The sequence below is a fragment of the Anolis sagrei genome, chromosome 1, assembly GCF_037176765.1.
Source record: "Anolis sagrei isolate rAnoSag1 chromosome 1, rAnoSag1.mat, whole genome shotgun sequence".
In the NCBI taxonomy this organism is placed as follows: Eukaryota; Metazoa; Chordata; class Lepidosauria; order Squamata; family Dactyloidae; genus Anolis; species Anolis sagrei.
The window spans coordinates 227,095,909-227,109,068 of record NC_090021.1 but is presented as its reverse complement, the minus strand read 5'-3'; the positions used below and the strand labels follow the sequence as shown (position 1 = coordinate 227,109,068).

Genomic DNA, 13,160 nt, shown 5'->3' with positions numbered 1-13,160 from the left:
AATGGGTTAACCCTTTTGCCAGCAGGACCGAAGATTGACTGGTCAGACGTTCGAATCTGGGAAGAGTGTGGATGAGCTCTCTCTGTCAGCTCCAGCTCCCCATGCGGGGACATGAAAGCAGCCTTCCAAAAGGATGGTAAAACATCAAAACATCGAGGCATCCCCTGGTCAACATCCTTGCAGATGGCTAATTCTCTAACACCAGACGTGACCTACAATTTCTCAAGTTGCTCCTGACATTAAAAAAAATAATAATAATGGGAATAGTACTGCATATGCAACTAGATAATTGATTTATTGTTTGATTTTAGAGTTCCTCGCAATCTCGGATTATACCTGCCATAGATGTGAGTGAAACGTCAGGAGAGAATACTTCTGGAACATGGCCATACAGCCCAGAAAACTCACAGCAACCCAGTGATTCTGGTCATGAAAGCCTTCAACAACAAATTATTTCACTTTCAATTCTAAAAACATGTATATTGACAGTTCTTGGACATTTTCTTTCCAAGAAAATAAATCTCCATGGGCTCCAATCATCACATCCATCTATCTGTGTAAAAAGAGGAAATATAAGGTGATTATTATGTAGCCGAATGAAAAATCATTCAAGCAAAGTCAGTCTGCTCGAAAGGGGTTAAACATTTTTAACTGTAGGCTCAAAGACTTCTCATAGATAAGAGTGCATTCTAGTGGCAGAAGCTATCCAATGCAGGCATAGTCAAGACTGTAAAGCCAAGAAGAATCTAAACTGAGGCGAAAGAGGAAGAGGGGAGGGTTTCAAGCTACATGTGAATCCTGCAGAAAAATGACAGATTGTTTTCAGTCATTTCCCCACTCCCCCTTACACACCTGCTAGCTTCTTTTTGAAGGCCACATGACCTGCTGCCTTGTAGCAGACATATAGAAGGCAGACCCAACTGTGGTTTTGAGAGAGAGATAGAGCCTGTATTTTATTTACAGCTTTTTAAAGGTACACGTTGGATGAGAGGAAGACTCTGGTAGACACATCCTTCCTGGCTATGAAGAGATAAGATTGCCATGCTGCAGTCTGCAAGGTGATGTCCTCCTCTTGAACCTCTTCTTGGTTGAGATTTTACAGTTTTCCTTTTCCAGATGTGGGATGTTTTTGGCAAGGTAAGGAGGTTCAGGAGAGCGGAGAAGGATAAAAAAAGGTAAGGATGTTTCTGCAGTCAATGAAACGTGATTTGTATGGCAAAAGGTTTTCCTTTGATATTCTGTTTAGATCCTTCATGACTCCCTCCCCCCTTTTAAACAACTTTGCATATCTAACCAAGTATGTCAGATAAGGAAGAAGCTTTAACCATACACACATAGAGACAAATACACACAACACAAGTGGCTGGTGTATTGCTTTCCTGAACAAATGACGCCACTACAAAGTCACATGGATGATCTCCTTGCAGCACCAAAAGTCATTGTCACGTGCCAAAGGACACCTGCTGTAATGAAACCTGATGACAGGGTTTATCTTGAAGGGCTTATCAGTCTATCCCTGCAAACCGCTTCTTGGCCTACCCCAATGCATTTTCCATTGCAAAATATAATATTACAGGTATGTTTGGTTGCCCTCCCGCTAATGCTGGGGACGTGCTTTGGCACAGAGCACACGGGGACACTGACGTGTTGATGCCTCCATTCTTCTCCCAGGCAAGGCCACCTGAACAAGAATGTGAGGTTTGGCCGACTCCTGGGCTCTGTCTGCAGCATCTGGAGATGAAGAAAACAGATAGCATGGAGATGGATGCAGTTCCATGAGCTAGATAGGTGGAGAAAACATTGATGAGCCAGGTGAATTATTCACACAGAATGAAGAGAGGCACAAGCAGGTGCCTGCAAGTACACACCAAACTGCTATTAGAGCAGTGTTTCTCAACCTGGGGGGGGGGGTCATGAGGGAATGTCAGAGGGGTCGCCAAAGACCATCAGAAAACATATTTCTGATGGTCTTAGGAATCCCTTTGGCAGAGAAGGATGAAGATCTCTCCACCTGTCCTTGTCTTCCTTTTTGGAAAGAGATGGCGAATCCTCCCACTAAAAGCCCTCCTCCGCTGTGATTGGCTGGCTGTTTCTGAGACTGAGGGGAGGGCTGTTTCTGAGACTCCAAATGGGGAGGGAAGAGCAGGAATGCTCTGTGCATGGCAGTGTGGTGTGCACGTGTTAGCAAGGGAGAGCGTGCGAGGCTGGAGGGAGGCTTGTGCCAGCATGTCCCTTCAAGGGAAACTGGGACCAATTCTATCATTGGTGGGGTTCAGAATGCTATTTGATTGTGGATGACCTATACATTCCAGAAACTACAACTCCCAAATGACAAAATAAACTCCACCAGTATTCAAATTTGGGCGTATTGGGTATTTGTGAATGAAAATACATCCTGCATATCAGATATTTACATGACAACTCATAACAGTTGCAAAATTTCAGTTATGAAGTAGCAATGACTGGATTGACCTTGAAGGAGCTGGGGGTGGTGACGGCCAACAGGGAGCTCTGGCGTGGGCTGGTCCATGAGGTCACGAAGAGTCGGAAACGACTGAACGAATGAACAACAACAAAAACAAAGTAGCAACAAAAAAAATTATATGGTTGGGGGTCACCACAACATGAGGAATTAGGGGGTTGCAGTATTCGGAACGTTAAGACACACTGTATTAGAGGCTCAGAGACCAAAAAGAAAAATGTAGGAGGAAGAGAAGAAGGGGAAGAGGACAAGAAGGAGAAGAGGAAGAACAAGAAGACGACATGGGGAATAGGATAAAAGGAGGAAGGGGACAAGAGGAGGAAGAGGAGAAGGCGGCAGTGATTGCAACGAATGGAGGAGGAGAAAAAGATTCACAGACACACACACACACACACATCCCATTCCTTATGCATACTCCCTTGGATCAAGGTCTGTGCAGAGTTCAACAGCGGTTGTTGAAGGGTTTCATGGCTGGAATCATTCGGTTGTTGCATGTTTTCCATGCTGTATGGCCATGTTCCAGAAGCATTCTCTCCTGATGTTTCGCCTGAATCTGTGGCAGGCATCCTCAGAGGTTGTGAGGTCTGTTGGGAACAAGGAAAAAACTCTTGTATGTTTGAGGCAAGTGTGAATGTGAAGTGTGAAGCCTTGCAGCTTCAAGGTTTGGCTGCTTCCTGCCTGGGGGAATCTTATTAGTAGGTAAGTCAGACAGGAGTTCTACAGATATTTAAACCCCACTTGCTTTGTTTCCAACCTTTGAGGATGCCTGCCATAGATATGGCCCAAATGTCAGGAGAGAATGCTTCTGGAATATGGTCACACAGCCTGGAAAACACCCAACAACTCAAACTACAAACCCCAGAACTCTGCAGGAGACAGAAACCAGATTTTAAGTTTGCTCCCAAGTACAAGCGCAGAAGATTATAACCTTGGGGACACTGAATTAACTACTTCATCCACTGAAAATCCAGTTTCTGCCTCCTGCAGAATTCTGGGGTTTGTAGTTTAGTGAGGCTGTTGAAGGCTGAATGGTCCTTGGTGTCTCTTTTAAGGACCTCATCACACTAGAGAATGAATCCACTTTAAATCCGGATTCTGCCTCCTGCAGAATTCTGGGGTTTGTAGTTTAGGAAGGAGCCTTTCACAGCCTCCCTAAACTATAAACCCCAGAATTCTGCAGGAGGCAGCAGCCGGATTCAAAGTGGATTCATTCTCTAGTGTGATGGAGAAGTAAAAAATGACCGGAGTGTTTCGAAATCTCCCCAACTCTCCCCTTTGGAGGGAAGAGAAACTTTGTTCCTCCTTGCCCCGCATCAAGGAGGGGGCTGCCTGGAGGCGACGTGTGTGCCCTGCTGGCCACCGCGCTGCTGCTCCTTCCAAGTACCCAGGCTTTGGGAAGCCTCGAAGTCAAGGAGCCCCAGCACCACCACCGCCACCGCCGCCGCCGCCTCTCCTCCCTCCTCCTCCTCCGCCCCGCACACACACACACACACCCGGAGAGTGTGCACTGATCTTGCCCTGGTTGCTGGCACCCATTCAGGCTGAGGTGTCATTGGGATCTCAGATTGCAGCAAGGGGCTGGCAGGCAGCCAGGGGCAGTCTATTTAAAAGACATGCCTGCTCGGCACTATTCAGTCTCTTTAGAAACTTCTCCAGGGGGAAAGTGCTGGGAGATCTACAAAGTGGAATTCTTTTCTTTGCGGGTTTTTTTCTTTCTTCTCCCCCTCCCCACCCTGCGCGCTCTCTCTCTCTCTCTCTCTCGTTTTGCAGCCCCCCCTCCTTCGGTCTTCTTTCTACTGCCGACTTGGGTACAAAAACCCCTCCAACTTTACAGAAAACCTCTTTGTTGTTCTTTAACCCAACCTAGGAAGAGGAGGGTTCACAGCAGCCCCCCCCCCCTTCTTTTTCCTACCAGTCCCAGGCTGAATCTCATCTTGACAAAGCCTGGTTCTACCTGCTTGCTCGGCTCCTCTCGGCTCCCCTCCTCTTTTTTCCTCTCCCCCCAATTTGCTGCAGACTCTTATCAGGACAGTTGAAAAGAAGCTTCTTGGGCTCCCTTCCCAGCCCGTTGCAGACGCTGCTTTCCTGGAGAGGCAAGTGGATTATTTCCTACCTTTTTTCTGTGCAGCCTCGCTTCAGGTTGCCTTGTGCTTTTCTTTTCTTTTGGGGGGAAAAAACCCCTTTCCAGTGACTTTAAAAAATCTCCAACCTGTTGCACCTCAGTAATTCTTGCAAGCGGCATCGCCTGCAGATTTTGACAGCCTGGTCCATCACACACATCCTGCTCCTTGTAAAAAAAAATCCACAGGCACACCTGTGTCCTACTTGTTGCTATCCATCATTTTGAAGTAAAAAGGCTTTTTTTGGAATACTTTTTTGGCATCTCTTTTTGCTTTTTTTAAAACCCAGAGCCTTCTTTTTCTCCCCACCCAAAAGGACAGTAGCAAATCCTTGCCTGACAGTGCCTTGAAGATGCTCCTGACGCAGGCTCTGTGCTTGTCCCTCTTCGTGGGGCTCTCGCAGGGCTTGGGCTCCTTCGTCCACTGCGAGCCCTGTGATGACAAAGCCCTCTCCATGTGCCCTCCCAGTCCCCTGGGCTGCGAGCTGGTGAAGGAACCGGGCTGCGGATGCTGCATGACTTGTGCCCTGGCCGAAGGACAGTCCTGTGGGGTGTACACTGAGCGGTGCGCCCAGGGCTTGCGCTGCCTGCCGCGCCAAGGAGAGGAGAAGCCCTTGCACGCCCTGCTCCATGGCCGAGGGGTCTGCCTCAATGAAAAGAGCTACCGGGAGCAAGCCAAAAACGGTGAGTCCTGCCTGGGGCCTTGGCTCGGGTACAAAGGGTTATCGCTTTGTTCACTCTGCTCTCTTCTTTCGCCGTATCCTCTGAGCATCTTTCCACTTGCACCTTGAGGCACCACCTGTAGCATCAGTCTATCTTCTCAATCCCATTATGCTCATAGTCATCCCTCCCTTGCTTGTCTCTTGCCTTCTCTGGATACCCACCAACTGTGCCTTCGAAACCCAGACATCCCCTCCAATCCCACTCCCACCCACCCTGAGAACGCAGCCTTCCTAAATTTTGCTTCCTCTGCAGTCAATGTCACATCTTTCTTGGTCTCAGGTGACCGGCTTTTCTATCTCCCATTGCAAAGCTGTTTTTACCCCTTGTGACATGCTGGTTCCTTACTCAGATGGGTTTGCCTTGCCACCTGTTGCATCGCCACCCTAGCTCTGTACACCTTCTCTGCTTCCCCATCTTTAGTGCGCCAGCTTTCTTGGTCTTGCCACTTTCTCCTTCTGGCAATGTTGTCACCAGTGCAGGACCTGGGAGAGATGTCTGGGGCCCAGCATTCACCCAAAAACCCACCCACACCCCCACATAGTCAGACATACCTTTTTGAAGTAAGGGAGCTGTTACACATTACCATCTAAAAGGAGCGGAAGACAAGATCATACATCCAAAGTCAACTAGATGTACCACTGAAGGGTACCTTCCATTTAAACCTCCCTTCTTTTTACCCTTATCATGAGATTGTAAGGATTTGCTGCAAGCTATCCTTTTCAATCTATCCCATTCAACGTGTTGTATTCTGGGTTTTTGTGAGTTTTCCGGGTTATATGGCCGTATTCCAGAAGCATTCTATCTTGATGTTTTGCCTGCATCTATGGCAGGCATCCTCAGAGGTTTTGAGGTCACAACCTCTGAGGATGCCTGCCATAGATGCAGGCAAAACATCAGGAGAGAATGCTTCTGGAACATGGCCATACAGCCCAGAAAATACACAACAACCCAGTGATTCTGGCAATGAAAGCCTTCGACAACGTTGTATTTTGTATCTGTGTGGCAAAAAGTATACAGCTACCCAACTGAGTCCTGTTCAGTCGAAATCTCCATACCTGTATCATCCTTTGTCTCGCCCTCAGCATGAGATTTTTCTAGATCATGCAACTGAGCATTGGGTTGTTGTATGTTTTTTGGGCTGCATGGCCATGTTCTAGAAGCATTCTCTCCTGACGTTTTGCCTGAATCTGTGGCAGGCATCCTCAGAGGTTGGTGAGGTCTGTTAGAAACTAGGAAAATTGGGTTTATATATCTGGGAAAGTCCACGGATATATAAACAGAAGGTTGTTCCCTAGTAAAATACTCGGACATAGAAATGGGCACGTGCAACACTGTTTATTGAAAGGCATGCTGGCAATTCAGCATTGTGATAGGGAGTGATGATAAAATCCAACCTTTCTTTCCTGATTCATTTTTTCCATCATATATTCCTTTTCTTCTTTGAGCTGTACCTGGTCTCCAAAGAGGAGCTTTCCACTTCCCCCCAAAAGCCAGTGTTTCTTCGTCCCTCCCCTTCTGGAAAAGCAGGCATCTGCTTTCTGCCAAAGCACCTATTGCATTCAGGCAGCAAAGATTTGCAACTACAGCTTCTCCTTCCCAACACCCAATAAATCTCTTGCTAGCTTTATGACACCCTCCCCCTTCCTTCTTTTTACGCTGCTATTTGAAAGTATTGGCTCCGATGGGTTGTCCTCTCCTCTGGCAGAGAGAAAGTTTCTTTTACAAAAAGGAAAAGCCAAATGTCAGGTGCTGCTCTTGGAAGAGGCTGAAGGCAAAGGCTTTGGCTGGTTCATTCCACAAGGTGGAACTGGTCTCTGTTATGTGAGAAGAAGGGGGTGGAAGGAGGTGGAGATTGGACTCGGTTTCCTGTTTTGTTTTGTTTTTCAAACCCAGTAAAACTGTGCAAGAGTCCTCATGCCTTAGAACTGTGTGAGCTATCCCTGTTGCATGTCAGCGACTGCGTGTGTTTGTGTTTGTGTGTGTGTTTGAGCAGTAATCTGAAAAATATCGCTCCATGCAAATAGAGCAACATGCAAAGAAACACATTCATCTGCACCAATGGAGTTACAACAGTGCCACTTACAGACAGAGGAGACAAGCAACAGTTTGACTTTTTGATTCAGTCTGAACACGCCTGAACGTTTTCTCCTCCCACCCTCCCTTCACCTCCCCTCCCCTCCCCTCCTCCCCTTCTCTCTGCTTACTCTTCCAGCTGTAGAGCAGGTGCTCCAAGAAAGCCTATATCCAGGAGAGCTAAATTCCAAAGTCTCCGAGTAGCCAACGGCTGTAGTGTTACAGGCAGCGAAACTCAAAGTGTGATGAAGCAGAATGTGGAATTACTCTCCTGTACATACAGATGTTGTAAAGATTTGCAGTTCCCTTAAGTAATGTGTCACCCTTGACTGAAATTTAGTTAATCTGCAATGTGTGTACGTTCAAATCACCTGTCAGCTCTCATGGCGACCACATGAATTTTCCATAGGATTTTCTTTTGTAAGGAATACTCATAATCAGAGGTGGTTTTGCCAGTTCCTTCCTCTGAAATAGAGCCTACAGCAACTGGTATTAGTTGGTGGTGTCCTCTCCAAGTACTAAGCAGGGCTGGCTCTGTTTAGCTTCTAAGATTAAACAGGATCTGGTGCCTTTAGGCATGGCTTACATGAAGGCTTCTTTCAAATTATGTCAGAGTTGCACTCCCTGCACACACACACACACACACACACACACACAAAGAAATGGGAAAGAAAGAAGTAGAATACAAATGGCAGTGGAGTTATTCCCAAAGGATCATCCGTAAATGAGATTTGCATGTTACCAGTTTTTGATTGCTTGCATTAGTGTATTAGTCACTTCTGTGGTCTTTGCAATCAGGTAGGTCTAGATCAAAACCCCAGACTTCCCATGGTTGCTTGCCTTGGAACAATTATTAGGAGTCAACTGGAAAAATTACATTTTGGAGACTTCAACTCCCCAAATCCTCTGACCCAGATGGCCACAGGCCAGCTGTCTGGGGGATTCTGGGAACTGTTTTCCAGTAAAGTAACTTTCCCAGTTTTGTTGCTGTTTCCAGGGGTAACTTTTGAGATCCCTCTGAGAATTAGTTTTGTTGACATATATCATATGGTGGTATTGTATTCTGATAAGACTGTAGTATTCTGGACAGCTTTTCAAAAAAAAGGGGGGGGGGGCATTTTGCTAACTTTTAGTCTGCCACCTAGCACATTCCCTTTTAGAGCCCCGCGTGGCACAACAGGTAAAACCTCTGAGCTGCTGAACTTGCTGACCAAAAGGTCAGCAGTTTGAATCCAGGGAGCAGGGTGAGCTCCCACTGTTAGCTCCAGCTTCTGCCAACCTAGCAGTACAAAAACATGCAAATGTGAGTAGATCAATAGGTACTGCATCTGCGGTTAAAGTAATGGCACTCCATGCAGGCATGCTGGCCACATGACCTTGGAGGCGTCTAGGGACAAAGCCGGCTCTTCAGCTTAGAAATGGAGATGAGCACCACCCCCCAGAGTCGGACATGACTAGACTTAATGCCAAAGGGAAACCTTTACCTTTACCTTATTCCCTTTGCCAAGCCTCACAAACTAGTCCAGCTCCTTAATTAGACTTTAACTGTCTGGTATAAAATTCACCTTTCCCTGGTGACTATAGTGCATTGAGAATAGATGACTTACCATTTTGTACCTGTAAGATTTTAAAATAATAATCATCATAACAACTTCAGGAATTTCTGAGGGCCAAGCAGAGGAAAAATAAAAGCTTTTTGGCACCAGAACAGTAGAGTGTGAGAACGGAGAAATATATTTTCATAGGCATGTTTCTAAGCAACTGGTGAAGGGGAAAAAATGAAGTTTGACTTGAACTTGAAGGCTTGCGCCAGCTTGGCCAGGAAATCCAAGGAGCAAGTGTTCAGGAAGCCAGTCCTGGCTGTGGTCTATCAATGACCAGTGTTGGCCCAGGAATGGAAATTGAAGAGAGGGGAAGAAGTCAGGAATATATATATAATACACTGTGGTGGGAAGAAACCAGTGATCCTTCCGTTGCAGAGAACTTCTGTACTGATTGCTTCTGAAGCTGGGAAGCTTGTTTCATTTTCTTGCCTCTATTTTGTACTATGGTAGGAAGGACACAGCACAACATTAGGTGTCATATTGCTCCTAGGGGGCTGCATTGGTTTTATTTAACTTTGATATATATTTTTTTTTACAATCCCAATTTTGTCAAGTTTACACCCCTGCTGCCATGACTCCATCCCCTTGGAACTTGGGATTGGTAGTTTGGTGGGACATGTAGACTTCTCTGCTAGAGGAGTCCAGTCAGTTTCCCCAATCTACACAAGAGAATTCTGAGTACCTCAACTGAAATACCAATCCCAGGATTTAGGATTCTAGGATGGGGCCCTGCCAGATAGAGTGGAATGAAACTGTTATTGGGCAATGCCAATCCACTCCCTGTGAGGCTTTGAGTTGTTTTTCAACACATCTCATCTAGCTTTCTCATTTTTTTTTCTTTAAAAATGGGGAAATATGCTTTTTAAAAAAAAAAACTGTGAGTCTTCATAACTCTAGTCCCTGAGCTTCCCATCTGCAGGAAAAAATAAAGTAACTCTTCTAAGCACTTGAGGAAGTAGGGTACATTTACACTGCAGAATTAAATCCGTCTGCCACCACTTCAACTGCCAATTTGTTTCTCTCAGTCTCCGAGGTGCCATCTGATATTTGTTAATCCTCCTGCCACAGTGACACAATGGGCTAAACCATTGTGCCGGCTGAACTGCTGACCTGAAGATTGGTGGTTTGCATCCGTGAGACAGGTTGAGCTCCTTTCTGTCAGCTCCAGCTTCCCATGAGAAAAGACTCCCACAGGATAGTGACACATCCAGGTGTCCTCTGGGCAATGTCTCTGCAGATGACCAATTCTTTCACACCAGAAGCGACTTGCAGTTTCTCAAGTCACCGCTGACACATTTTTTTTAAAAAAATTCTCCTATTCCCAAATGCCAACCCCATTTGCATGCTTTCTTCTTGCCACCATAGGAGGCAGCAAATCCTTCCAGAAGTATATGAATAAAAGAGTCATGCAGTACTAGTTCACACTGATATGCAGGAGTGTATGCATCATACCTTTTGATGTGGTACAATCTATGGAGAACTTTCCCCTGTTTAAACAGCCTGCTGCTGTTATCAAACACTCTCACAGCCTTGCAACTTTATCCAACTTTTTCAGAAATCCGCTGGCACTCAATCCTCCCTCTAGTGGCCACATCCTGCCACAGCAGCTACAGTATGGAAACATTGCCCAAGGGAAACAAGCCTGTTTGTGCGGGTGGTATAACAATCATGTCATCAAGGTGATATCCTTGGTAACAAAACAAAACAAAGTAGCCAAGATCATCTGTGTCTTTATTCATAATTAAGGATAAAGAGGTTTTTTTAAAGCATAGAAGGTGGTAATTCTCTTTCGTAGTCACCAGGCATTCAGGTTAGTCACTGGAGTTCAACTGGCAACTGGACAATTTTGCATGACTCGTTCATGTTATGCAAATATATGATGCTGGGTTTTTTTCTATTATTATTCCTTTATTCTATTCTTAGATCTTTTCCCTCCTTTTGTCCTTACCCCAACCTGCAAGGTGGGTAAGGCCGAAAGATTGAGAATTACGGACTTAAGATCAACCAGTGATTTTCATGGCTGAATGGAGACCATCCTTTTTATTTCCCCAGTCCCTGTTGAACACTGTTACCACACAAGGTACTCCCCAGTGGTGCAATGGGTTAAACCCTTGTCTTGGCAAGACTGCTGACCAACAGGTTGATGGTTCAAACCCGGGGAGTGGGTTGAGCTCCCTCTGTCAGTTCCAGCTCCCCATGTGGGGACATGAGAGAAGCCTCCCACAAGAATGATAAAGCATCAAGCATCTGGGTGTTGGCTGGGCAACGTCCTTACAGATGGCCAATTCTCTCACACCAAAAGTGACTTGCAGATTCTCATGTCACTCCTAACACACACAAAAAACCCATGCACAATGAAAGTCCTTCTAATGCAAAACTACTAACAATGTGTAGCTTTGGAAATCTGCTATCAATCGGGCAGGCAAGGAATACCGGGTTTTACAAGCCAGTGGTCTGTTTCAATATGGGATGTGGTCCAGTGTTACAACATGTATGCACACATTTCAAGCAGCCAAGCATTGCTTCTCCAATGACCCCTGACCACATTTTTAACTTTATGCATTTGTCACCAGGGATGAGAAACATATCTGAGCTGAATGGGATGCCTTGCAAAGTGAGTGTGCATAGAGTGGCTGGTTTAGCAAACAGACGGGAGCTCCTTATTCAGAACCTGGAACCATTACTTTTTTGAACTACAGATGTCAGAATCACCCAGCCTCTATGATCACTGGCAAAATTGGCAGAATAATTTGGGGAGTTTTCCAAACTCTATGACAGAAGTTTTGTTTTGCTGCATGCATGGCCAACACGGCTATCCCTGAATATTTATTTCTGTAAGGCTGCTCCTTCACTGTATTGTTTGAATATCACTGTTATGGCACAATGCTATGTATCATGGGAGCTGTAGTTTGGGGAGGCACCAGCACTCTTTAGCAGAGAAAACTAAACACCTTATCAAAATACAGTTCCCATGATTCCATAGTGTTGAACCATGACAGTTAAAGTGGTGTCAAACTTCATTAATTCTATAGTATGGATGCATCCTTAGAAACTATGACTTGCCCCAAGCAATCCTTTTCCCCCACATGACCCTTTTTGAAGAAAGGGAGGATGAATCAATGAATCACTGATAATTGTGGCAAGGAAGAAGGGAGTCTTTCTGCACGCGCACACACACACAACGTTTTTGCTATCTTGGCTTTCACAAGATGTGTGTGGGGGGGGGGGGGGAGCAGCGCTTGTAGTTAAGGTAAAGGTTTTTCCCTGAATTACGTCCAGTCGTGTCTGACTCTGGGGGTTGGTGTTCATCTCCATTCCTAAGCCAAAGAGCCAGTGTTGTCCGTAGACACCTCCAAGGTCATGTGGCTGGCATGACTGCATGGAGCACCATTACCATCCAGACAGAGCGGTACCTACTGAACTATTTACATTTGTATGTTTTCATACTGCTAGGTTGGCAGAAGCTAGACCTAACAGTGGGAGCACACACCGCTCCCCGGTTTTGAACTCTCATTGTAGATTTAATATTTTATCATTTTTTGACCCAGTTCCCCTTGCACTCTGATCAAGTAAGTGCAATCTAGGCCTGGATATAATAGACACCAAACAGCTGCAATGCAGAGACTGGAGTCTGAGAAAAGGGGGGCAGATGTAAAGAAAGGGAGAAAGTGGCTTACAGCGAGTGGGGGAGGGGGTTAAGTCAGGTGAGAGTTGGGGCAAGGGTCGCAGAAGCAGCAAGGAAGCTCTGTGCAGTTTGCCAATTGCCAGGGTGCAACAGGCAATATTATCTTCCTGACACCCCCCCCCCCCGCCTCTGCTGCTGATGCTGCAGCTGCTATTGTGCCTGGAGCCCAGACAACTTCAAAACCCTCCAGACATTAAAGCCAGGGCTAGTAGCAACAGGCCTGTGGCTTTCTATCTTAGAAACTGGAAAAACTCCTCTCTGTTTAAGAAAAAAAAAAGGCTTCCAAGATAGGAGAGGGGAGGAATGAAGAAAAGTTTAATCCAGGGCCAAGCAAGAAGGCTGAGTTGCTGTTGTTTGCCGGTGAAGAGGTGTGTGCGTGCCTTTTGAGGGAAAAAGTGGCACCCAAATCTTGAAGCTGGAATGGATTTTAAGGAAATGCTGTAAGCTAAACAAACTCAGTTCAAAGCCAGGGAC

General features: G+C 45.9%; 1 protein-coding gene across 1 annotated transcript in view; it reads left to right on the top strand.

Moving 5' to 3' along the window:
* Positions 1 to 4,101: 4,101 nt before the first annotated feature.
* Positions 4,102 to 13,160, top strand: part of IGFBP5 (insulin like growth factor binding protein 5) — a 50,941-nt gene continuing 41,882 nt past the window's right edge. The window contains exon 1 of the mRNA XM_060773841.2: positions 4,102 to 5,285. Coding sequence (XP_060629824.1) covers positions 4,955 to 5,285 — 331 coding nt within the window. The 5' untranslated portion in view covers positions 4,102 to 4,954. The remainder of the gene's footprint in view (positions 5,286 to 13,160) is intronic.